The 27,987-nt window shown below is 43.5% G+C and overlaps 1 protein-coding gene across 1 annotated transcript in view; it reads right to left on the bottom strand.

The window, feature by feature from the left end:
* Nucleotides 1–17,472: 17,472 nt before the first annotated feature.
* LOC308295607 (rho guanine nucleotide exchange factor 28-like) overlaps nt 17,473–27,987 on the bottom strand; it is a gene marked incomplete at its 5' end in the record, with an annotated part of 80,389 nt that continues 69,874 nt past the window's right edge. Inside the window, 10 exons of the mRNA XM_080738657.1 lie at nt 17,473–18,528; nt 19,234–19,597; nt 20,278–20,529; nt 22,253–22,417; nt 22,810–22,893; nt 24,375–24,422; nt 24,707–24,840; nt 25,502–25,630; nt 26,158–26,361; nt 27,543–27,631. Coding sequence (XP_080594783.1) covers nt 18,347–18,528; nt 19,234–19,597; nt 20,278–20,529; nt 22,253–22,417; nt 22,810–22,893; nt 24,375–24,422; nt 24,707–24,840; nt 25,502–25,630; nt 26,158–26,361; nt 27,543–27,631 — 1,651 coding nt within the window. The 3' untranslated portion in view covers nt 17,473–18,346. The remainder of the gene's footprint in view (nt 18,529–19,233; nt 19,598–20,277; nt 20,530–22,252; nt 22,418–22,809; nt 22,894–24,374; nt 24,423–24,706; nt 24,841–25,501; nt 25,631–26,157; nt 26,362–27,542; nt 27,632–27,987) is intronic.

Here is a 27,987-nt window from a genome sequence, read left to right as displayed (position 1 = left end):
TGAGGAGGCATTTATAAGCAAAATGATTCAATTGATTTACAATTTGGGAATTTAGCAGACACTCTTAATCCAGAATGACTTACCATAAGCAGATAATACATCAATACAACAGGCAAGGATATTACTACCTTGCCTATTGTATTGATATGTAATATCAATACATCAAAAGCATAGCATGTCAATCTAGAAAAGTAGACCAAGCACATAATCAGTAAAGAAAAAAATGTAAAAAAAAACAACAAAAAAATGCTATCTAGCTTTCATGTCTGGTACTATAATAACGTGACTTCAACAAGCCCCAGTCAAAACAACAAATAATGAATTGCAATACATCACTTCCATTTCATAGGATATTATTTTTGGGATATTAAAGCTAAGATTGCAAGTTGAAGCAGACATGCAGTAGCCTACCGTTCTGGGGTGCCTCAAGTATTTGTTGAGATTCAGCTGGTAAGCACAAGATAAAAATACTCTGTTAGACACGTCGCAACCCGTTGTCGCTAGGAACATCCCTACTATGTTTGTTGTTGTTTCTCCTCCTCAGGTGAGGAGAATACGGGGCTAACGCTATAGCCCATTCCTTTTGCTCCAGAGACACAGTGAGAAGGTAATTAAAGTCATAACAAGCCGGGCAGTTTTCAAAGTGGATAATCCACTAATATTCTGTGACAATTAACAGTGAACAACAGCTATTCTACCAGGCATTTTGGTAAATTGTTAGTTAGATTAGTAGTTAAATACATGTTTTCTTCTACTGGTCAACACAAAAATTGTACCTGCTGAAATCTAAGAGACAACCTCCTCAGTGCAGCCAACTGTGGAGACTGCGGAGTTACTCCGTTTTGCATTTCATGCATGTGCCTGTGTGATTGGAAATAAAAAAGGTTAAGTGTTTAGACATGCTATGTGACATTTCCTGTTAAGAAAGTCTGTGCAGGTGATTAAGTGCAGGCTCCTCCTGCATTATGCGACATTTAGAAACAGGTGTTAAGCAGGGCTGTTGAGAAATAATTGACTTATCAATTCCTAGTTAATGGAGAAATTATTTTTGAAAATGAAAGTGACACGTGAGATTGTGGATCGGCTATTTTTGCGATCCATGAACACGGGTCTTACAAACATTTTGTCAAGTCTGGCAACTAAAACTTGTCTACAATGTTTATATCACCACTCAATCAATGCGATTTGAGACATGAGTTCAAAGTAGATCACTACCAGTCTCATCTGGTTCACAGCGTGCAGTGTCTGAGAAGTCCCAGTCAGGTTACTATAGTAACCCGACACTGCGCAGATATACAAGCTCACAACATGTCGCCCGGCGATAGGAATAGTTTGGCTTATGGCCGAACCCTAATTACAGTCGGTAATGGGAAGACAAACATCGCAGAGGCTTAATAGTGCGACGATTCGTAAGGATCAAAGCTAGTTCAGGGGGCGGTCCCAAGGGAGCGCGCGCGCGGAGGGGGGTGGGTCACTAGGTCCTGCCCCCCCCCTTACCCATAGTTCTTAGGGAAGTCAGATGGTGGGACTCAGTCTTGTTGCATAGCACTGCTGCTGCTACCACGCTGCAGTACACACACAAGTGCCACACTTGTTGCTTGCAGGTAGCTGTGCTGTTGCCCACCGCTTGGAGAGGGTGCCTAACTGGGCTGAGTATTTCTGGCTGTTTCTGCTATTTTACTATCGCTCAATTCATATTCTTAGCTGCCAAACTAAGAAGCTGTGTTATTGGCCAGGTTGTATGGGAAGTTGAGATTGTTATTCTGGTAATCGCTGAATTCTAAACTGCTGTTTCAAGGTTCAGATTGCTTGCTATCGTTGCTGGTGCCTAGCTGATTTCTGTACTTTCAGTTGTTTGTTGCTAAAGCTATTTCAAAGGTGCTACAGGCTTGCTAAAGTTGCTAAAGGTAAACTCAGTATCATAGAAGTTGGCTGTGGCTACGGGCTAAATGCTAACTTATTTCGTGCCCTGGTGGGCCTATACTGGGCTACCATGAGTTAAAGTAATCTCAGTTGTTGGGTTTGTCGATATGTCAGTGCTTTGCAACGGCGCGGGCCGTATCAGCTAGCGCGGAACAACAGGTTTAATGTACAGTCAGCTAGGAGCTAGGTGGCTATTGCTAGCCGGCTATTTCGGTAAGGATGCTGTTAGCTGGTAAATAAATGGTTTCTGTCGCTTCTTGGACCACAGTAGGGCTGCTGCCAGTTAACGTGGCGTAGAAGCCCTCGCGGGATGAATTATTAAATACAGTAATCGCCTCTTTGAGAAGCCTATAAAGGATGTCTGTCTGCGTGGGCTCCTGAGAGGAGGAAACCCGCAAGCTCATAGGTGCCACAGTTTACGTGCAACAATGTTTTGCTTCCGCTAACGCAAGTCGTGCCTGTCTGTCCTGACGTCACCAGTTGAACTCGCTAGTGCATGCAGGGAATCGTAGTCTTCTCTATATGCTCGGTAGCTCCAGCTAAATATTCTCTTCTGCTACGGTAGGAGCCATCGTTCATTTCAGCCACGAGCTGTCTGTTGATGGTCGGCTAGCTTGCAACTCAGAACTCATGTAGCTAAAGAGGTTTGCTAACGTTCCGTAATGACTCTTCAAGCTGCCTATTCCATGGGGGTTGCGTGTGTCCGTGGTCAGCAGCTACCTAGCATACAGGCTAGCAGAGGGTAACGTCACGAAGCGAAGGGTGGCGCACGGTCTGCGCATTCTGAGCACATGGGTAATGTGGCTCTCTCTAGCATTTAACCTCCAGGTCATCTGGTCCGTTACGATTCTTTTTCGTTATTATATTATTTTGTGTGCACGCGCAGTTCATAGGGCAGGGATGCGCATGTATTATCCATGTCTATGCTTCGCTTGTGCGCACTGTACAAGCTTAGCATACAGGCTTCGTTTGCTGTTCATGAGGATCTTGCCTGGTCTCGGTTAATGCTAGCTTTGCCCAAGCTGCGGCTGCCTGCTGGCATAGCAGCTGATGATGGTTGCCGATGCTACTCTGGTGAAAACGCTAACATCTGTTTATGTTTGCAGCTCGGGCCAGAAACTGCCGCGTGTCTGTTGGCATCAGGGCGGCGTCGAGTGTGGCAGCGTTGAAGTCATTGGATACTATCCTCTATCGAGCTGCCGTATTGTTTCAATCTAAGGTTATAGTTCTGGGTCTCTGCGTATCGCACTGTATGTCCTTGCGGTGTTTCCGTAGCTGCGGCACTCGAGCTAATAATTACAGCTAAGGCTACTGCTAGTGAAAAATGACGAGTTGTTTATCTTTACAATCACATTAAAGCGGCCACAGGACTGTTGCATCATGTTCACCATTGCAGCTCCAGGATAAAGGCTGCTAACGCCATGCTTTCTTTTCAGCTCAGGCTAAAGTGCTACATGTCTGTTGCTGCAGCTCACGCCAAAGCGAATACTTGTTGGTTGCTAACATTCTGTTTGTTATTTCAGCGCCAAGCCGGAGTGGCTGCAGGCCCACTGCTACGTCATCAGGTTATCATGGCAGCTTTATGCTAAAGCGGCTACATGTTCCACTAATCGTGTTTTACTTTTTAGCTTCTTGCTGCGGCTGCTACATGTCTAAATGCTAACATAATTTCTATCCTTTCAGCTCATGCTGGAGCTGCTGCATAGCTGCTACTACAGCAGGTCGCCATAGCAGCATGGCGCTGCAGCTGCTGAGGTTTTCTGCTAACAGATTTATCATTACAGCTCCAGGCCGGAGCTGCGGCATGCCCCCGCCACGGCATCAGAATAGCATGGCAGCTTTATGCTAAAGCTGCTACATGTTCCACTAAATCGCGTTTTTCTTTATAGCTTCGGGCCACGGCTGCTACATGTTGCTGCTAACATCAGGTTTGTCCTTTCAGCTTCTTGCCGGAGCCGCTGCATAGCGGCTGCTACAGCATGCCATCATTGCAGCGTCGCGCTGCAGCGGCTGAGTGTTTTCTGCTAACATGTTTATCTTTATAGTTTCGTCCACTACTGCATAATTCCATGAGACCAGTCAGGAGTCGGTTAGCACTGGAGAGGGCATTGCTACTACAGCTTCCGCTACTTCTGCCGCTACCATGAGCTGCCAGCCTGCCCGCCCGCATGCCTGCCCGCCTGCCTGCCCTCCCGCCCGCATGCCTGCCCGGCTGCCCGCCTGCACGCGCCATATTCAGCAGACGGAAGTGGCCTACCGCCAGCCCGCCGCCGCCTGCCTTCCCGCCCGCCTGCCTTCCCACCTGCCTGTCGGCCCTCCCGTCCGGCTGCCCGCCCGCCCGCTACAGCATCAGTTAATGCTATTACTGCTGCTACCATGAGCATGATCCAGCGCTGCGTCGTGCTGGAAGCCTGTGGTGCCGGCCCATCTTCCGGAGGCGCTGTCAGGCTGCGACCGTCGTCGCCACCGCCAGGTCGCAAGGGAACATGGGAAGCTGCAGTTCCAGCACCAGCGGTGGGAACTCCATTCCTCTCGCCAGCTGCAGCTTTCCCAGATGCCCTGAGGAGCCACACTCTAGCAGGTAAATAGCAACGCATTTGCTTGTTTCGATTCTGTGAGCGTTCAGTCGCTCTCTAAGCTTGCTAATAATAGGCATCCATAGTTGGATAGCAGCGACTTACTTGTACTGAATGTTGGGCTTTAGCCACTCTCTAGGCTTGCATAGCTTGCCTTTAAAGGTCAAGACGGGTATCTCGTGGAGATTCTCATATGTGCAGCAGCAGACTCTGCAGCAGAGCGCTCCGTGGGCTGCGAAAATCTTCTCTGTGATCCTAAAAGTCAGCGACCTTAGGCGTGGTTGCATTGTTATGGTCAGCTAAAGCTAAGATGGTTATTTCTGCGGCAAGCACATGCGGTCACCAAGGCCAGGCTTAAGATGCGACTAGCACATGGCCTCTGAAGATTGCAGCTCGCAGTTTAAGCAGGGAAGGTACACCAGTGTCAGTCGAAGAACTAACTCTCCTTTCTGTCCTTTCATGTCCATGCTGAACACCGGGCTGTCTGCCCGACGTCCTCGTCTCACGACCCCCGGAGAGAGCTGCAAGATTTGCGGCCCGCCCCTCTTCACTCTGCATTCTCTCCGGATCGGAGCAGCCACACCACCAGCACTTCTGGTGCCCTCAGCTAACTCAAGATCCTGCACGCCAAGCTATCAAGCACACACAACACAGGACTGACCGAAGCGTAATGGTTCCAAGCTGGAGTTGGACGCGTTTCAGTTAACGCTTCTGCTGCTGATGCTAATAGTGCTGCAGGCACTATTAGCAGGGTGTTCCATAGGGTTCATTTTGCTGCTTCTGCTGCGTTACTCGGGGCACGCGCCCCTGATAGGTTGCGTGTTTTATTTGCTGCTTCTGTTGCGTTACTCGGGGCACGCGCCCCTGATAGGTTGCGGGCCACGATAAATATTACGCTTTAATATTTCAATCTTGCAAAAGCTAGGTGGTTGCTGGGGTGTTAGTTAGGTAGGATGTGAAGCTGTATGGCGCTGTAGTTATATGTATTAAAGGTTTCATCGCTGCTTCTGGTTCTGCTGTCTATATATATATACGTCCATGTTGCTGCTCCCGCTTTTCTCTAGGGTGTTTTAGTATGGCTTCAGTCAGATTGCAGTATATCGTTATAGTCAGCAGTACCACCTTCCTCACCGTTGGTTCGGTCTGCCAGCTGCTAACATTCTTAATTATTAAATTGCTTTAGCAGTACTTATAGCGTTTTTGGCAAGCTGCCAATATCATTGCTTAGTATTTTGCCTTAGTAATATTCGCTCTGCCAGATGCTAATATGCTTAATTATTATATTTTTGCGTTAGCAGGAAAGGCAGTTCATAGTTTGCCCCGCAGTAATGATAACTTAATCGCTAGAGTCACAGCAGAGCTGCCTTCCTCGCAGTTGGCTAGCACTGGCATGGGATTCTGAGATTTTGGCGTGCTTTGGGGGTTTGTAGTTTGGGGGGTATCGGGCCAGGGCTCGCTGTAACTAAATTATGCCCTCGATGCTCATGGTAACATGAGGATCGTGGGTTCAGCGAGCCATGGCCCGAGGCAGAACCCCATGCCAAACCATGCTAACTTAGGCTATAGATTCTATGCTGTCTTATAGTAGAGCTAAGGTAGGCTGCCAATACTATGCGCTTAGATATAGGCTTAGATTCTATGCTGTCTCTATAGTAGGGTGCTCAATATGCCATGCTGTGTGATGCTTGCTTTCTGCCTTCATTCTGGTCAATAAAGTATATCTTAACCCAAGTGATCGTCTCCTGAAATAGTGCGACGATTCGTAAGGATCAAAGCTAGTTCAGGGGGCGGTCCCAAGGGAGCGCGCGCGCGGAGGGGGGTGGGTCACTAGGTCCTGCCCCCCCCCTTACCCATAGTTCTTAGGGAAGTCAGATGGTGGGACTCAGTCTTGTTGCATAGCACTGCCCCGCCACCACCCCAGCGCCACCTTCAGGTTCTGCCTTTGATCCCCCTCGGGGGGTATCGGGCCAGGGCTCGCTGTAACTAAATTATGCCCTCGATGCTCATGGTAACATGAGGATCGTGGGTTCAGCGAGCCATGGCCCGAGGCAGAACCCCATGCCAAACCATGCTAACTTAGGCTATAGATTCTATGCTGTCTTATAGTAGAGCTAAGGTAGGCTGCCAATACTATGCGCTTAGATATAGGCTTAGATTCTATGCTGTCTCTATAGTAGGGTGCTCAATATGCCATGCTGTGTGATGCTTGCTTTCTGCCTTCATTCTGGTCAATAAAGTATATCTTAACCCAAGTGATCGTCTCCTGAAATTTCGATACCGCTCCAGCCCAAGCTGGGGGGGAAGCACTTCAGGTTACTTACCAACAGAGCTCGTGTACATCACTTATCCGGACCGGCGGGGCCGCAGCCGTGATCAATTCCGGCAGCACATATTGAGGCACAGCTGTCAGATAAAAATAAAACCCAGTTAATGGAGTGGTGGATTTGAGCACCCCACCTCCCCTCCTCCTCCTCTAGGACTAAGGGTCATTTACATCAAATATCTAAATACTGAATGAAGAAAACTAAAAACTGTTCAGGGTGTTCATACAAGCCTGATAAGACCATGCAATGACAAAAAGTTTTTTGAAAGTGGAATATCCCTTTAATTGTTTAATCAAAAATCAAAAAAATCATAGATTAGGCTATATATCTTTCTATCTGCAGCATAAAAATGAATGGATTATCAATAGAATATCTGTGTGGGTCTAATCATAACAAACCTAAAAACTCACATAAAACAGTATCGTGATAATATTGTGTATCGTGATACAGCATGTAGAGTATCGTGATAATGTTTTTTTTCCAGTATCGCCCACCCCTAGTCAGACGTCAGCTGTTGTAGGGACCAGCTGCGACTGATAATTGACTGACTAATAATTGATCTGACGTAGATTCGCGCAATGATGTAAATTGATTAATTTGAGCAAGATTTCAATATTATATAACATTTTAAAAGGTGATGTTACTAGGTTTTCAATGTAATGGGTCCCGGGACCCACAGCTGGTCATTCGAATGGGTCCCAGAAAAAATGTATGGGTCCCCAATTTGGGTCCCCATTTTTCTTTTCAGCTATTAATAAAATGTTTGCCTCTATCTTATATTATTTTACAATTTGGCTAATGTTTGGACATTTTTTATAGTATCATTTTAGTTTGTTGATTACTTGGTGCAATAATGGTCTTTTTTATTTTCTTGGGGTAATAAAAAGGTAATTTTCTCAAGTACAATTTAAGGTACTTTTACTTTACTGGAGTATTTCCAATTTTCATTACTTTTACTTCTACTCCACTACATCTCAGAGGCAAATATTGTACTTATTCCCCTACAATTATTTGAAAACTTTACTAGTTACTTAGTATAGCCTACATAACCACTTTGGCCATGGCTATTTTCTATGGAAAGCCAAATCTGCCATTTATAGAAATAAATAAATACATGAATAAATGACAAAATACAGAATTAAATGCAAATATAAATACATAAATATGCAAGAAATAATTAAATGTATATATTTATGCAATATTTTAAGTATTTGTTTATTTATTTCAGTATTTATACATTTATTTCAGTATTTATACATTTATTTATATATGTATTTATTTACGTATATATTTATTTGTACATATATTTATTCATTTCCTAATTTATTTATTTATTTATGTGTTTATTTATGTATTTAATTATTTATTTATTTAATTATTTATTCATTTATCTATACATTTATTTATTCATTTATTTCTGCCTGTATTTCATGATCTGTATGTTAATGAGGGGGCGGACCTTGATGATGTCCCTTAACAGCCATTGGATAATCTATGTGGGAGCTCACAGATCGATTGTACTTGTCTGACTCTCCAGGAAATGATTAGCTATGGCCTTTAACTTGAGGCTGCAGTGAGGTAAACAAAATGTTGAATTGGCAAACAATTGAGGGAGAATATAGAGTTGAGTTTTGGTGTATTTGGCTGCAAATACTTATTCGGACATCATGCTGTTTGGAGTGGAGTACATTTTAGAACATTCATGAAGTGGCAGAGAATATGAAAAGTCCATCATCTCCATGGAAGCCTTGGAGAGTTATTTGTTTTCAGGATTGATTTAACTACCTGCGACATCGTTCATCTGCTTGGTGTGGATGAAAGTACAGTCTACAGTTGGTGGCATTAGGTGAGTTTGTATCTTGGGCAAAAGCTTAAAATGTTTATACTCACTTACAGCATACATATAAATATTGAATTATCTTGTTTACCTAGGGTGACCATATTTTCAGCCACTCAAACCGGGACGCGCAACACTGTTGCCTAAAACCGGGACCCTAAAAGCAATTTGCACGTTAACGCGCACGCGTGTGCCCATTCTCTAACGTTCGTGCACGCGCACACATGCACCGCAGGGTTGCAAACAGGCAGTGAGTAATTGACAAACAGCCTCAGCGTTGAATTCAGACACACAAATGAATTTGTTCATTTTTTCTGATTGGTTAAGTGAGCATGTTTTCATGAAAAGAACATGATAAATGTCTATGCAACCACTGAAAACGGCTACTATTATTTAAATTCTGCCGAAAACCGGGACAATTTTGCAGTGAATGTTGAAAACCGGGACATATTAGTGTTTTAGAGATATTTGTCGGGACACTGGGACACGCAGCTTGAAAACGGGACTGTCCCGGGTAAACTGGGACGTCTGTTCACCCTATGTTTACCACTACCAGCACGGTTTGTTACAACTTCACTTTAAACCAGTGGTTGTTAATTTGGGTGTTAATTTATCCATGAGAGTGTACAAATTGACCCTTAATGGTTCATTTACCACCTTTTTTACACCATCAGAGTTACAGACCTGTAAGGGTGCATTTAATACCATTTGTACACTCTCAGAGTTCCAGACTTAGGGGTCTCTTTGGTTCCTTTTGTACACTCAGAGTTGAGTTAGAAACTGGTTCCATTTGTACACTCTATGAGTTACAGACCTGTAAGGGTCCATTTGGTTCCATGTGTACACTCAGAGTTGAGTTAGAAACCTGTAAGGGTCCATTTGGTTCCATTTGTACACTCTCAGAGTTACAGACTTGTAAGGGTTCATTTGGTTCCATTTGTACACTCTCAGAGCTACAGACCTGTAAGGGTCCATATGTACACTAAGAATTACACATAAGGGTCCATTTGGTTACTAACTAGCAATCATGACTTGCCATTAACCACACGTTGAGAACCAGTGCTCTAAACCAGTGGTTCCCAAGCGTTATAGCTTGTGACCCATTTTTTGAAATATATTTTTGTAAGAAAGGAGAACAGGATTTTACTTGAGTCATGACGCATAACATTGGTTTGTGACCCACTGTTTGGGAAACGGTGCTCTGGATAAACTATTAAAGTAAGTTGTGTTTGTTAACACAATCAAATCTTATTTTTAAGGGTGGCTGACAACACTGGCGAAGATGAATTGGATGCAATGGACTGTGAGATCCTTTGTCTTCCTCCAAATACTGACTACAAGATGATGAGACACGAGGCATACAGGTTCAAAGTAAGTGATCATTGCTCATCTTTCAGCTTAAGCCTAAACTCTTGTCACGTTATCTATCCTCTTATAACTTTCAAATGTGTATACTGTACATTGCTCAACTCACCTCTGAATCCTATGAATTGACATGACCACTAGCCTAATTATATGTTGTGATTATTAGAAGTGATTCCAACATGTGTGAAGCACCCTTTTAAACTTCCTCTCTTTCCCCCCAGTTTTTCTTGGAGAACCATGTGTGCAAGGCTCAATGCATGGTGGTCCACAGGGGGTTCAGATGCACACACTACAGCAGCAGACTGTGAAAAGCAGATCCTATTGTGTCATCTCCTACAGTCAATGACATATACTGTAGATGGCAACCAGAAATGAATACGGTATGGCTATACTTCACATAATACTACACAAAAAGGTAGTTTTCTTGCCATTTATGCCATTTAGAGGACATGATAATGATGATAAATCTAAGTTCTAAGCTAGTGACCACTGCTTTCACAATTGTCTGCTACCAACACCGCCATAACTCCCAGGTGTCATGGTCCTCATTCATTTCTATTCATTTAGGGGACCTAAATATTGAACAAAGTACTACTACTGTGCAGATTTCAATAATATAAAACTCACAAGGGCTTCTGTTTGTTGTGTTTTTATACCCAGCCCCAACTGCCTCTGATTGGCCTACCAAACTTTTGTTTCTGTGACGCAGACGGAAATGTGCTTCAAAATTCTGGAAGCTTGCCTTAAAAATTGCCTATCCTTTTTTGCAGATGCCCCAGAGCCAGTGGAGGAGTCTACCTTTCTACGAAGGACTCGCATTCCCTGCCACAGCGGCCAAGGCCATTGACTCCTGAAGATACTTTACATCCATCTACCACATGCCAGGAGGACTGATAACACGAATAAACAAACAGACAAGCAGCCAGAAACGGCAGTAGCTTTAGCATGTAGCTAAACGTAGCATCACATCACAGTGACAGAGCACGTTCATGTACGGGGGAGCGATCAGTGTTTGCGCTAATATCGTCCAAAGTCGCTCGGTACCAAACACCATAGTGAACTTGTCGCTCCAAAAGTCACCCGGCCCTGTAGATGTTAATCCCTATGTAGTCTGGTAGGAGGCTATAGGGCCCACGCACCCGAAAGATATATTTTTCTAACCTACCTTTTTAGAATCCTTAAGGTGTCTAGTTAATGAATTTTGATGTTCCCAGAGCCAATTCGTGTCCGATATATGTTTTTTTTTACCATATGTTGTGTCCGTCCTGGATTTTCGCTGTGAAAAATACAAACTTTAAATCAACATAGCTTGTGAACTATACATCCGACAGAAACCATTCACCCCATTTTATGTACGTTTTTGCGAGATGAATTGATTGATATGAAGATTTGCCAGGGTTCCATCATGTTTAGTGCATTAAAACCCACATAAACAGAAAAAAAGTTAAAATTCGCCTAAAATGGATCACAACAACTCCTCCCCCATGCACCCTATTGATATATTTTTTCAAACATTTGCATTTTTACAATCTTCAAGATGTGTAGTAAACAAATGTTGATGTTCCCCACTTGAAATATTGACACATGTATGTTTATTCTGGCATAGTGTTTGCTATAGTCAATTTTCGAAAATGCAAAATGTAAAATCTACATAAGGTCTTAACTATACATTATTCTGTACATTTATGGATCATCAATGCTCAAATAAATGCTAAAATGCAGGCAATTCAATAGGCAGAATGGTGCCAGAGGACATTTACCTATACAAATGAAGTTTATTTTATTTATTTATTTTCAAATTGTTAATATGAATGCTTTAGGTGCTTTAGAGCCAGGGTTTAATTTTGCCTACAGTAACCCTAACCCTAACCCAAATATACATGACGTCTTAATTAAATGATATGCATAGACAAATTACCCTATTTGGTTATATTTTGGCATGACATGTCATGCCAAAATACCATTTCATGCCAAGATTTGATTCTAGACATTCCAATGGAACCAACCTTGTCATGCCACCTTGTCGGGCAGGGGGGTAAATGCCTAATGATTCAAAGATGGACAACATTTTGGCAAGGGATTAGATTAGATTAGATATCTTTATTATCCACAAGGGAAATTTGTTTTGCTCGGGTCAGTGCATATCAAGGCAATACATAAATATACAATACAATAAAACACCCAGCAAAGTACTTCAGTTCTATAAAAAGTATAAAATAATTCGAAATATTAAAAGGTATTTAAAAGAAAGCAAAGTCCTCCATCCACACTGTGGAACACTTGTGTGTGTGTGTGTGTGTGTGTGTGACTGTGTGTGTGTGTGTGTGTGTGTGTGTGTGTGTGTGTGTGTGTGTGTGTGTGTGTGTGTGTGTGTGTGTGTGTGTGTGTGCGTGAGTGCGTGCGTACATGTCTAGTTCATCCGGGCACCTGTGTGTGTGTATTCTGGTCCAGTTGAGGTGAATCAGGTGTTGAGGGGGTTGTGTTTATTGAGGAGCCTAATGGCAGAGGGGATGAAACTGGCACTGGCCTTTGCCCTCTTGAGTGTAGAGGCGTCATATCTCCTACCCGAGGGCAGGATCTTGAAGCAGGTGCTGAGATTATGAGTTGGGTCTCTCGCGATCTTTCCTGCTTGTTTCACTGTCCTCTGGTCATAGAGATGCTGAAGGGCAGAGCACTGCATCCCACATAGCTTAGACCCCACTGAGGTTGGCCTCTGAGAGACCCCCGTACCAGGCCAGGAAGGAGAAGGTAAGGAGGCTCTCTATATGGCAGATGTAGAAGCTGCGAAGGATGGGGGGGCAACATCCATATATCTCAGCCTCCGTAGGAGGTAGGTCCGCTGCTGACACTTTGCAAAGATGGCCTGTGTGCTGTCATTAAAAGTCAACCCACTGTCAATAGTGGTCCCAAGATATTTGTAGCTGCTGACCCTCTCCACCAGCTCTCCACCCAGTGTCAGCTGAGGAACAGGGTCGAGGTCATCATCCTTCCTCCGGGGGCTTATGAGAAGCTCTTTAGTCTTCTTCACATTCAGCTGGAGGTAGTGCTCCTCACACCACTGGTGGAGCTTCTCTGCTTCCTCTTCAAAGTGAGCAGGGCAGTTTGAGGTGTCCACCAGAGCAGTATCGTCCTCAAACTTCACAGCCATGCTCACACTGTCTGAGCCCCTCAGGTTGTTGGTATAGAGGGAGAACAGGACTGGGGAAATCACTGTCCCCTGGGGGGCACCAGTAGATGTAATCAGGACAGAAGACGAGGAGTTGTTGACCTTAACAAACTGCTCCCTTTTAAGGAGGAAGTCCATTATCCAGAGGATCATGTGAGGATCCACCTGGAGATAAATGGCCATCACCAATTTTCAAATGGACCCTTGAGCTTTCACCTTGATTTATGTGAATGTAAATGCGTGAAAGCCTCCCCCTGTACAGACATGCCAAATTTAGGACAATCTCATGCAGTGTTGGGTAAGAACCATGTAGCTTTTTTTACTGTCTGTATAGGGGCAGCATAGCTGAATGGTTAGGGAGCCCGCCTGGGGAACCAGAGCCCCTGGTTGACCCAGGTTAGATTCCAGGCAAGGGTTCCAATGTCCATGTGTGTGGAGGAAAATAGGTATCTATCTATCTGCATCTCAACTCAACACAACACAATTAAAAGCACATTTCTAAAGCACGTTAACATGACCAGGTCATCCAAAGTGCTGTACTGTACAGATGCATTACAGTGTTCTATAGATGTAGTACAGTGGTCTGAAGATGCCTTAGAGTGGTCAACAGAACACAACAGTGGCCCACATATATGCACTAGAATGGTCTACAGATCACAACAGTGGTCTACAGATGTACTACAGTGGTCTATATATGTCGTACAGTGGCCTACATATACACTATAGTGTCTGCAGATGCAATACAGTGCTCTACAGATGTACTAGAATGGTCTACAGGTGGACAACAGTGGGCTACAGATGTTGTACAGTGGTCAACAGATGCACTACTGTGGTCTATGCAGGACAGCCCAGGCTCTGCAACAGCTTGCCCCTACACATCAAGAGCTGCCCAGTCGACTGATATTTCATGACTTTATTAAAGACTTGCCTGGTCTTTAGCTGAGACTGGCAGTCCATGATTTTCCTTTACTGATGCTAATGTTTAGCTTTTGTTTATTTTGGTATTCATTGGTATTTTATTGTAAATGTCTTTATATATTGCATTGTTATGTCGTTTTCTATTTTAACTGTACAACACTTTGGGTGACCTGGTCATGCTAAATGTGCTTTAGAAATGTGCTTTTACCGGTAATTGTGTTGAGTCGAGATGCAGTGGTCTAGACAGACAGACAGACAGAGGAACCCTTGCCTGGAATCAAACCTGGGTCAACCAGGGGCTTTGGTTCTCCAGGCGGGCTCCCTAACCATTCAGCTATGCCGCCCCTATAAAGACAGTAATAAAAACTAAATGGTTCTTGAGATTGTCCTAAATTTGGCATGTCTGTACAGGGGAGACTTTCACGCATTTGAATCATTAGGCGTTTAGCCCCCTGCCCGACAAGGTAGCATGACAAGGTTGGTTCCATTGGAAACTTGAGGTTGTCTAGAATCAAATCTTGGCATGAAATGGTATTTTGGCATGACATGTCATGCCAAAATAAAACAAAATAGGATAATTTGTCTATGCATATAATTTAATGAAGGCGTCATGTATATTTGAAATTGTTTGCACATATCCAAAACTGTAGGCAAAATTAAAACCTGGGACTATGTTTTGAATTTGGATGGGATGTGTGTATCAAGCACCCAAAGCAATCATATTAACAATTTAAATAAAATAAAATAGAAAATAAACTTCATTTGTATTGTCCTCTGGCCCCATTCTGCCTATTGAATTGCCTGCATTTTAGCATTTATTTGAGTATTGATGATCCATAAATATACATAATATTATTATGTCACCAGCCATCTCCCTCAATGCCTCATGCCAAAATGAAACAGACAAATTGGACATTTGTCTCAGAATAATGTATAGTTAAGACCTTATGTAGATTTTACATTCTCTTTTTTGCATTTTCGAAAATTGACTATAGCAAACACTATGCCAGAATAAACATACATGTGTCAATATTTCAAGTGGGGAACATCAACATTTGTTTACTACACATCTTGAAGATTGTAAAAATGCAAATGTTTGAAAAAATATATCAATAGGGTGCATGGGGGAGGAGTTGTTGTGATCCATTTTAGGCGAATTTTAACTTTTTTTCTGTTTATTTGGGTTTTAATGTACTAAACATGATGGAACCATGGCAAATCTTCATATCAATCAATTCATCTCGCAAAAACGAACATAAAATGGGGTGAATGGTTTCTGTCGGATGTATAGTTCACAAGCTATGTTGATTTAAAGTTTGTATTTTTCACAGCGAAAATCCAGGACGGACACAACATATGGTTAAAAAAAACATATATCGGACACAAATTGGCTCTGGGAACATCAAAATTCATTAACTAGACACCTTAAGGATTCTAAAAAGGTAGGTTAGAAAAATATATATTTCGGGTGCGTGGGCCCTATAGCCTCCTACCAGACTAATGGGAGGTATTGCAAACCTAGATCCCTCAGATTATAAATAAAAATCTAGTGTTGCAATTTGCGGCTAGCTAGCTAGCTAGCTAGCGGTGAGCTAGCTAGCGGTGACTTACCGCCGCCCGCCGGCACCACAGCGCCAGGCAGGTTCTGTGGGAGGTTGCGCCATTGTGGCCGTGGCGCTCCAATAATTAAGTTGATCTCTTGGTCCGTAAGTAACATCATGGCATAAATATGCGGTGTCCCGTAGTGAAAGGGCTCGGAGCAGAGCTCCAGAGTAGACGCCATTTTGTTTTGAGACGACTGGAATTGCGCGGGTCACGTTGATTTCATAGCAAGGCAAAACCACGCCCCGGACTCATTTTTGAAGCTTGTGATTGGCTGAACCGGTCGTAGGGAGCGCTCCGTTGTAGTCACTTGGACCGCGTGAGGTGCACCAAACGTTGCGTTTATCGTGCGCTTGCCCAGGCCTTGGGCATAAATATAACGATTGCATTCACCACGGCGGCGCTCGGGGGCGAAGAGCAGGACCAAGGTCCGCTGGCCTTCGCGTCGCTTGCAATGTCGTGGACAATAACTGAATGTCGTTGAAAACGAGCGCTCCTTGCCTGCGCTCTCCTAGAATTTAGAAACTCGATAACTGAAGTCTGGTTTCATTCCTAACAAGCCTCTTGACTGTTCGTCTGCCAATGTTAAGATTTACATCTCAAATGAATCAGCTATTGATGGGAGTTCATAAAAATCATTTAAGTCAGTGGTTCTCAAACCTTTTAACGTCAAGCACCCCCAAATTCACATTGATCAGCCCACGGACCGCCCATTTGAAAAGATAAGCCAGGGACCCCTCATAAGAGAATATTTTTAAGGCTCTAGCAGTGATTCCCAACCATTTCAAGGACCCCCAATTCGACATGCATTAGGCTACAGACCCCCATTCAATGGCATTTCTATCTCTCTTGAGACCCCAGTCTACATTGCAAAATCAATGTTCATTTAACTCAGCAAATCTCTACACTCTGATAGTTACATACCCAATAGGCCTACCATAATGGTCCATTTGGTTCCTAACAATCCTTTATCTTGAGACCCCCTGGGATGGAACTCCCTCAAGGACTCCCCAAATTCACCTGAACCCATTTTTAAGAAATAAATAAAATCAACCAACAAACTCGTTTCCTACAGAGGATCGCCCCAATGGTCAATTACAACACACTTTTAGTAGACCTTGTACCAGTGAACTGTACCGTCATGAAACTGTACCTTTTCCTATGCAAACTTCTAATAAAGTCTTCAATCAATCAAAACCCTGTTAAAATGTTTCTGGGGCATTACCCAGTTCCACGCGTTCCACCAAGCGGTCAGCGTGAGGTCGGCGGAAATATATCTAGGCGAGAAGGTTTTCCAGCGAGTAGACCGGTTACCCCAGGGAGCGACTTGCTCAGTCACACTTCCATTGGGCAGTTAGTGAACATCTGTTTTGTGTTAATCACACTTGTTTTGGACTTGGTTGTTCCATAAGGCCATCTCTTCAGGCGAAATCTACAAATGTACTGTAATAGCTTTCCATAACACATTTGCCTATTTGGCTAATTTATCAAAATAATCTCTAAAGCACATGTAAACACAGTGGCTTCCAACTTTTTATATGCCACTAATATGAACGTTTTGATTATGAAGATTACAAGGAAGGACAGAACAAAGACGAAATATTAATGTTGACAGTGCAAGAAGCAGTTTTTACACAACACAATAAATAAACGAATTAGAAAACTAAAGAAACAATGCTACCCTTTTCTTTACGAGATTAACCTCTTGGATATTTAGCACTTAAGTGACACAAATTAACAACCCAAAAAGTGTCCTTTAACATAATGTGCATACTGTAGGTAGCTTTTGCATAAAACTAAACACATTAAACATGAATACAATGATGTCCACATATTCCTCTTTGTTTGGCCTATGGTCTCTCATAAATATTTTTCTGGGCTTCAATTAAAATTCAAATACATAGGCTTAAACATTTTACAACGGGAAAACAGGTTCTTGATCTAATCTGTAAGTGCTCTTGTGAACAAAACGCGGCTGTACAGAATATGCTGATACGATCAAGCCTAATTTATACTGGCATTGTCTAACCTTGTAGCTCATCAGAAATGACAGACTTTCTACTGAAAAAAATCATGTTTTCAAGTTGAAAACCGGTTACCTTGGATGGGGAAAAAGTATACATTATCATTTTAGTAATTAGTAATTCTAGTACTACTACAGATATTGACAAGGGAAGCAAAAATAAACATATTGAGTTACAAAGACAAATGATTGAGAGCACACGTGTAAGAAAATATTTGCCAATAGATTTTTGGAAACAAAGACCTAATGGTTTGATAACACAACAAAAAAAGAAGAGATGTCAGTGATCGCAAAACAAATTGAAGGCACATATACTCTGGAAATGTCCGCTTGTTTCCACTGCCCCTTCCCTTATCTATTATACAGTTTAAAGACTGATTAAAGACGAACAACTCCAGTGGCGGGCATAGAGTCTGATAAGGAAGGAATCAATCTCTTAAATAGAGAGGGAGACTGACAGGGATGTTTTTACACTTATTTTACAACTTGGATTTTAACTTTCAATGGTGTGTTTGGTGAGCAGAACTTGAGTGCGGTGCAATATTCTCAGTCCAGTTCTATATAAGGCAGTATGCGTTGTTCACTCCTCCGTCAGTCGTCAAGAAGACACTTTCAGAGATAAACAATGTTCTCTTCTCCTCCGTCCTCCCCATTCTGTCCTTCCAGAGAGAGGTATGCCTGTGGAGTAAGAAGAGGGTCGAGGGAGGCCGAGGTGGGGTAGTCCTCATACAGGTCTGTCATCCCTGACCGCCACGCTGCCACAGAACACCTTTCCGATGGGGGGCTGAAGTCTGCTAGAAGGAGACAGAATACAGCCACGTTTATACGAGTCAGTGGTTCTCAAACGTTTTTTATTCCAAGGACCAACATGCATTAGGCCACGGACCCCTCTAAACGCATTCATTTGTACGCTCCCAGTTACAGACCTGTGTCCATTTGGCTCCCTACTATCAATCATTGATAACTGGGCACCCCCTGGAACCCCTTTAACTCATATACCTTCGCAAATACCTTCGTAGGCCTACTTTCATATGCCTCTGTCTCCATAGACTTCCATGTAATTCATAGTGCACTGATAATGTCATGTCCATGCCTAGATCATGCACCACGTGTGTGCACATTGCTCACAGCTTTCAAACAAAAGAATCCAGGCATTCATGAACTAGCAGCCATTATGTTTTCCTAAAATGTAAACAAAGATGGCTGCCATGTTTGAAAGATGGGGTTGCTATGGGGGTAAAACATGCAATTTCGCGATTGCTATCATGCCTACTACATTTTTTGGGGTAAAATATATATATTTCTTTTTAAACTGGAAATTCTCTGGATTATCGGGCCTGGCAGGGAGGGACATTAGCATATTCTCGGGACTATCGGGCCTAGCAGGGAATGAGTTAAGGACTCTTGGGGGTCTACACACGTGTTGCATCGCAATGCTTTGAGCTTGCGGATCTGCAATGTTAGGACTCATAATCATTATGTGAAGTATGTGTACTTACTGTTAGTCCTCTGCTGCTGTGTGCTGAACCCACTGCTGAAGGAGTGAATGGGGGCGTTGGCTGGACGGGGGAAGCCGTGGCTGCTGTTGAAGTGCGGGTACTCTAGACCAGCATCTAGGGGTGGCTTGCCGTGTGCCTGACTCAGCAGGGTGTTGAGGCTGTTATAGAGGCTGGAGCTCAGGCCGGGGCTGTGTGTCGGGCTGTCTTGGTTCTTCCTGGGACCACAGGTGAGGCTCTGATGTTGCTGGTTGTTGTTGTTGTGGCGGTAATGGTGAAGCTGATTCTGCTGCAAGGTGTGGCGCAGCAAGGCTTCATTCTCGTACACTGAACCGTCCAGGCTGCCTGATCGACTGTGACTGCTGACCTGTGTGGACGACGTGAACAATGGGTGGGGTCAGTGCTGAAGTAGTCTTGCGGAGACAGACAACTATTCCACAATCTCTGAATGCCATATAAAGCCTGGAACTACACCTCCCAAAATCCAAGTAACAGAAGCTGGCATTTCCATTCACGAAAATATATTTGAAATATCTTTTCGACTAAGCAACAAGCTAGATATGCTTAGATTATTTGTATTTATATTTAGATAAATGTGCACAAAACGAAGGGGAGGAGGCTTCACTTCCGCTTTATCACATACCGGTACTCATGATCAGAACTTCCATGCCCAGACTGTAAGACGGGAGCATTTGCAAATTGTGGGAAGCAACAGTCTGGCCACGCGAGACTAGTGCTGAAGAGGATTAACCGTAACCACTTAAACCCTATGTAATTTGTTGACAGTGTTGGCCCTGGGGTCTGTTGGCTATTTTTGCCAAATATTCACCTATATATGACATGCCCAGAACAGAGACACATCATGTGGTTAATTGTGACCGAAGGTCGCAGTATACCATGAGAAATGTTGTAGCTTACAAGTACCAAGATGGATGTTGAAGGTATAGAAATGCCCTGGCTAATAGTGGCTATACTCCTCCTTTCTTTAATCTTTATCATCATCTATCATACATTCTCTCCATGGCTGCCTAACCTTCTGTTTCTTACCGGGTAACCATCCATGGGTATCATAACAGGGAGGCTGCTTTGGCGGTTGTGTCTCCAGGTCTGGAGTAGCCTCTGCTGGGCTTCCATCTTTTCCCGTTCCATGGCCACGCCCCTCTGGCCATCCCTCAGCCGGTCTAGATTCTGCTCATACTCCAAAAGCTGGGCCTCGAGCTCCTTGCGTTCGCAGCGTAGCCTCTCTGCCTCCAGGAGGCACTGTTGCTCACGCCGCTCTAGCAGACTCTCCTGTTCGCTCTGTGGGAACACGAAGGTTCACGGTTGGCGGGGGATATACAAATAAACCAATACCAATTTCAACCTGACATCCAACAATGCAGTGTGTGAGCTGGTAGACTGTCTATTCATGCTGTGCAACCCCATTGTACAATTACGCCTAAAACAGGGCATAAGTATATAAAACTTGCAGGAGCTGTAATGCTATGTTACAAGCGGAGTGTGGCATGGGGCCCAATGAGGAGCGAGTTCAGCACCAAGGACAGCACCGAGCCCTGGGACAGTTGGTTTAAGGGGTAGTTCACCCCCAAAATGACATTTCTTCTATCGATTAGTCACGCCATGGAGACTTGAATTCACAAAGATTTTTTTTGTTTTTGTCGCATTCCTAAAGCCACTAATTTGAGGAGAGACTGTGTCTCCATAGAGAACAAAGCAGGCCTTTTGAGTCTCTATAGGGCTTTGGAAAGACAATTAAATATTCAGGAATTAAGTCTGAACTATCCCTTTAAAGGAAGGTACTGTATGAATGATGTTATTACATCCTGAGTGTGTGGACGATGAAACGCTTCTCAGGAGAATAAGGACAGGAATGACGGAGAAGACCCCAAAATGAAATGTAATTTTCAACGCAAAACCGAGTTGTTGTCACGTGAAATCTGCTATTTTCACTACATTTTAGACATTTATTTTCTAATTTATGAAATTTCTTAGCCTTTTCTTTTATTTATGAATGAAGTTACTTTTTTAAATTCACAAAAATCTTAGCTTTTCTTGAAAATATTTTGAAATAATTACAATTAAAAACAAAATGTAGGAAACAAAAATTAAGGTAAATGGTAAATGGTGCATAAAGTGTTAACTAGGAGGACGATGGATCAGAACGTCATCATTTATTCGCATTTATTGGCTGACCCGTTTCCATTCACTAATGCGCATTTAGTTTTTTCGATAAAGCCTCAAAATCCACCTCCTCCAAGCGCATAAAAGTTTTTGCGGATAATGAAAGTCTATTCGAATTTTAAAGTGTTTCCATGAAAATATTTACGCGCAAAAGCCTTAATGCGCATTAAGTGGCTTTATGGAAACGCCACTAGTGTGTGTGTGCCTGGTGGTGTGTACTCTTCCTGGATTGTAATCGTTTCAACTGCTTGTCGTGCTTGGCGTGGATTGGTTATTCATTAGACCCACCCCCACCCCCTTGCGCTCAGTGGAGGAGCCGCCATTCCGGACGGGATAAACTGCAGATTTTGAACACAACACCAGACCAGAGAAGCAGTCCACTCAGAGAGTGGGTGGGTCTAAGGGCTGGGGCCAGGCTAAAAGGAAGCCCTATCAGTTTTATTATCAGTTTCCCTCGTTTCAAACCCAAACACACATATCTGAAAGCACAAAGGTAAGACTAAATTCAGATGATCAAATTAATGTTCATGGACACGTTCTAAAGCCTACCCTTTAAGATCAGTCATAATACTCCCCTAAAATTCACGAATCTGTGTAAATGTGCACATTCCATCAATTAACATCTCACACAGTACTTAGCCTGATAGCCTGGCGTTGTTCAGACTCATTCACACTGCGTGGGATGAGGGGGTGGATGCGTTGATATGGCCCTGCGAGGCTAGTGTAGCGATGCCATGCTTTGTACTCATATGTAGTTAATAACTGACAGGGCAAGTTAACTGTATAATAGCTGCATGGCTTCATGGATTTGCACATTGGCGTACAAACCCTGTTGCTTTACCTGTTGTTTGTCCCTGGCCAGACACTCTCTGTCCCAACGCTGTTGCTCCTGTCTCAGCCTCACATGAAGCTTCTGCACCTCATCCACCTCTTCTCTCTTCCTCTCCAAACTCTTCCTCTCCACCTCCTCTCTCCGCCTGTCAAGACTCCTCTGCTTCTCATGATCCTGGATGACGAAGGACACAGACCTTTGTTTTACTTAGGCGACCTATTTTATATACTTAGTTTTCAATGATCCTTTTTCCCATCAACACCAGAATCTGTACGCAGCGGAAATAGCTGATTTACAAGCCTGCAACGCGCCCACTGCGGCACGTTCAGAGCTTGTACATCAGCTATTTTTTGCAGATGGTTTGCCCCAGAATAGGGACACTAGGGTTCAAGTGGTTAAACTCCATCAATCGTTATCAAAGGGAGCCGTGAGTCATCTGCAGGAATAAACCTTGGTGGCTGGGTTTCATCCATGGTGCTTTCCTTAATCAGGCCAGTAAAGGCTGTGTGTGTGATGAATCATCTTATGAACAGAATTTAAACTGGTGTATCTGTCAGTGGACATACTGGGTTGTGTTGGAGCGGTCGGTCTCCCTCCTGAAGCAGCAACTTGTGGATCTCGTAAGAGCTGTCCTGCAGGCTCACAGCAGCCTGCACACAGCCAGAGACATGCATGACAACACCACACCTACTAACAGTGGTGGAAAAAAGTACTCAAATGTTTTTTGAGTACTTTAACTTTAAAAATAAGTTAAAGCTATACTGTGTAAGATTCTCAACTAGTGGTCAGTAGCCCTATAGCAAACCGCGGTCGCGTTCGCGTCTTTCGCCCGTTTTTTCGTACCTTCACACCCCCGCGTCTGCCTCCACAACGCCGAGAGCTATCTTTAGAGGGGTCCCTGGTTCCTGTGCGTTCAGGCATTCCGGAGAAACGGACTACTTCACCCTGCCTGGTACAGTTTGAGTAAAGAGACACACGGGCGACTACAAATATGGCGACCCCACTTCAAGATGCGCTGTGATTGGCCGGTAGTGTACCATGTGTGCATGATCGGCGATGTGATTGGGCAACGTATACACAACGTATACAGATGATGCAGATTACGTCATCTTGGCGCGAAATCCCGCCCCTGTCACTGCTAAGAAGAAAACATATAAAGAGAAGGCTTCAGAAGCTGAAAATAACGGAGTGGGTGTTCTAAAACTTTAGCGATTTAAAGTTGTACTATGTAACTTTTTTTATAAAACAAATCTTAAAATTCTCCTAACTATTAAATCACAAAAGTTTTAGAAGATCCGCGCCGTGAATTTCAGCCTGTAAAGCCTTCTCTATATATGTAAACTGTGATCCTTGCCGGGGACCGGATCTTGCGCCAAAATTGCGTCATCACACTACCGGCCAATCACAGCGAGGGTTATACAACTGCCGGCCAATCACAGCGCATCTTGAAGTGGGGTCGCTATGGCTGCCATATTTGTTGTCACCCGTTTGTACCATCCCGTCTCTAGGTAATTTCGCCTACCAGGCAGGGTGAAGGAGTCCGTATCTCTGGAATTACTGAACGCACAGGAACAAGGGACCCCTCTAAAGATAGATCTCAGCGAGGTGGAGGCAGACGCGGGGGTCTGAAGGTACGAAAAACGGCCGAAAGACGCGACCGCGGTTTGCTTTAAAGTACTCATTATCCCATTTCATGTGGCCGAAATGTATAGGGATTAAGTGGTTAATGTATGTTTTGTAATAATAATCAGAAGTAGCTATTAACTAAAGTTTTCAAATAATTGTAGTGGAGTAAACTGTTTTAAACTCTCACTCCCTTTCTTATTTGTGATGTTATATTCTTGAAAAGGGGAGGTTATCATAGCATCATATACCACTAGTTATGGTTTTAATTGCAGTTGTATACGGAACACATTGTTGTCGGGTAAAGGTGGTACTTGGATTATAAAAATCAGGGAAAGGGGGTACTCTAAGCCAAAAAAGATTGAGAAACACTGCAGTAGACTATATGAAGTTTATTGAAATATGATCAGACAATCAGCATTTCCCCCCTCCAATTCGAAAAGATTACCGTTTGCCGTTTCGGAATTATCAGGGTCAAATAAAACTCTTTTTAATATAATATTCTTACCTGCAGACTGTAGAGGAGCTGAGTCAGACTCTGGACGCTCTCTGCCACCTACAGGGAGACTGTGTTATTGCAAACATATAAGCAGCAAGCACAGAACTATATAGTATATACAGTATATATACTCCTTTGCACGCACGCACGCACGCACGCACGCACGCACGCCTGCACACACACACACACACACACACACACACACACACACACACACACACACACACACACACACACACACACACACCTTTTTCTCAAAATTTACTGTAATTCTATTGTTTTTAAATGTGCTTCATTCAAAATAAACATTTCAAATTAAAGTAAAGTACAAATAGGCTAACCTTCAAGTGTGTTCCGTTTGAGTGGCCTCCTCCCAGACCAGTGGCAGAGGTCCACAGCAGGCTGTCCGGTCCTGTCCATTCACTGTCCGACCCCAGAGAGGTGGAACTCACACTCAACGTGCTCAGGTAGTCTGCTGTAGGAACCACGAGAGAGACCAAGAGAAACTAGATATTGCTGGTACCCACTGAACACAAGTAATCAGTTCAACAAGGAGTCCAGTGGAGCCACTCCATTTTAACTATGATAGATTAATTGAAAACACCTGTCCTTAGTTTTAGTGACAGATATTATCAATAATTGTTAACATTTTTAAAGTAATATCTATTTTATTTGAGAGTGAAATATCTCTTTACTTTGACCACTTTTTCCTGTCTACATCAGATCTCTTCGCCAAAAGTGGCAGACCTACAAGCTCACAATGTGTCGCATTGCGACGGCATTGTGAGCTTGTAGAACGGCTATTGTAAGGCTGACGTTCCCGCCAGAATACGGACACCGGGCCACTTCACACCTTTCTCGTCCTGCAGTCACTGCCAGCCAGGTTTCTAAACTGTAGAGTTTGTGACTGAGTGAATAGACAGAAAATGGTGCCACATAATGAGCACCAATTATAAGATGTTGAAAATGGGTGAGGTGGTCCTTTAACGGTCTGTAACTCAGGGAGTGTACATGGAACCAAATGGACCCCGGGTTCCATTATTGCATTCTCATCGTTGACATTGGGGATATTTAATGGCTTGATACATTGAATTGTAGTGAAAATGTAATGCATGTAATGTAGAATTGTTTCTGACGCTCAGAGGGAGACTCGTGGATGCTGCCATGGCTGTTGTAGCTGCAGTCCTCTGGCCTTCGGAGCGGAGAGCCCTGGCTCTGTGCAGACCGCTCCTCCCAGGCCTGCAGAATGGAAATCAGCTTCTCCACTGCAGGAAGACCAAGTGTCAAGTGTTAGGCCAGTGGTTCTCAACCTTTTCAGGCCGCGACCTCCAAAATAATCATATTTTAACTGGGGACCCCTCCCCACCCTGACGAGCACTAAGTGCTGAGGCATTACATTTTGTATACCACGGTTCTATTTTGAAAATAGCAGATCTACATGCTCACAACGCCTCACAACACGAGGTGTTGTGAGCATGTAGATCGGCTATTTTCACAATTTCTGCCTCAAATATACAAGGGTCTTAAAAGTCCTTAAATTGTCAATTTAGAAATGTGCAGATACCCTCTATACACTTATACTGTGTGTTGATTTGTTTACTGTTGAGCGAGAAAACAATGTTGCACACTAAGTTAATCATCTGGGGACCCCCACAAATAATTTGAGGACCCCCCTGGGGGTCCCGACCCACAGATTGAGAACCACTGCGTTAGGCTAAAAAAATAAAATAAGTTTTGCATTGCCTGGGTGCATTTTACAACCCCAACACAAATAATATGCCTCTTTCCTCACCCTCTCTCAGAGCAGCGGTCAGGAGTGTTGTGGCCTGTCTTGGTGGTGGTGGTGCCTCAGTGTCACCATCAGGTGTCACCAGGAGGTGGCGCTGCTGCGTCACAGAGTCTGTTGAGCGGAGGCTCAAGTGTGTGAGCTCAGCATACAGTTGCAGCTTCTCCTCCAGGCTGCTGCAAATACGCTGGTCCTGAGCCAGCAGGCACTCTGCACAAACACACGCAGAAACACTGTTGTTTTCCTCAATGTCCGCCTGACTACCTTTTTAGTCAGGTACACTCACGTCAAAGAAGTAGACCTAACCATTTATTGCAACAAATGGAATACAGTTAAACATGGCGTTAAAGGGCTCCGCGTTCGGAGCTGTCCCCTGAATTTTGTACATGCATGCATATATATAGGAAACAAATATATATATATATGCAATAGTAGTATAGTAGTACAATAGCAATACATTGACATACTGTATTAGTTTGAATTAGCAGACATAAAATCACGTGACAAAAAACTTTAGCCCCCGGAACCAGAATCTTCCAGAACCTGAACCTATTCTTTCTTTTTGGATCTGGTTTTGTTTCCATTGAGCATGGCTGGGTTTCTGACGAGGTTCTGGGAACCTTTTTTCGGTCCTGCTCTTGAAGTACGGTAGTACTGAACTTGAGTTCTGGGAACCCATGGGCGGTGGCCAGAAGTGCTGCTGCTCTCGATTGGTCCAGGGGAGGTGACGACACCGAGGAGACGGGAGGAGATGCTCTCACAACACAACACAACACTGCCATTTTTAAAATCCTATATTAAAAACCATGTTTTCATGACGGCGTCTTCTTCCATTGTGCCAATTTCCATGTATGTTTCTAAAAAGCTTATATTCACGTATTCAATAGTTTTCAAACAAGTCTGTTTGTCACATGACAAATGCGACAAAAAGGATTCTGTTTTTTTTTTACCATACGTTTTATTTTAATAATTTGTTTTATTCATTACTTTCCCGGTTGGGTCTGGTTATATGGAAACTTAAGCAGAACTTGGTCCCGGAACTTTACAGGTTCTGGGTTCTGGAAAGTTCTGAAAAGATCTGATTCTCGTAGTGGAAAAGGGGCATTCGACTAAATATATTTAATCAACAATGATAGGGAGGGACTAGAGGAGAAGAGATCCAGTAGAACTAAAAGACAAGTCATCTTATGTTTGGTTGTATTCCACATGTGTAAAATGTTTCAGAATCTTTTAGATCAGCTATTTACGATTGGCCAAAATGTATATAGGTTTGAAGTGGTTAATGTAGGTTTTGTAATAATAATCAATATCTACAGAGTAACTAGTCTTACATATACATATGCAGTGCACCATTGTAGAATTAGACTATAGGGCTTAAGCAGTTTAATGACCTTGGAACTTGTGTATCTTCTGGACTTTGAGCTCTGCTACCCTTCTGGCTTCTTCTGACTCTGCAATCTTCTCCTCCTCCTCAGGACAACTGTGAGACACACACACACACACACACACACACACACACACACACACACACACACACACACACACACACACACACACACACACACTACATCACACAGGGTCACATATAGACTAGTCTTGCGTAGACAGACAACTATTCCACAATCTCCCAATGCTATATAGAGTCTGGAACTACACCTCCCGATATCCGAGTAAGGAAGCTGAAAAAAAGCTAAACCTTTTTTGTACCTCTGGTCAAATTGTCAAAATTTTGAGGCTGAAATTGTGAAAATAGCTACATGCTCACAACGCCTCGCGTTGCGAGGCGTTGTGAGCATGTAGATCGGCTATTTTCACAATGGAATAGATCGAGTCAAA

Source organism: Nannobrachium achirus, assembly GCF_963921795.1.
Source record: "Nannobrachium achirus genome assembly, chromosome: 12".
NCBI classification, from domain to species: Eukaryota; Metazoa; Chordata; class Actinopteri; order Myctophiformes; family Myctophidae; genus Nannobrachium; species Nannobrachium achirus.
Note: the sequence above shows the minus strand (reverse complement) of the source record. Positions and strands in the feature narration are given on the sequence as shown.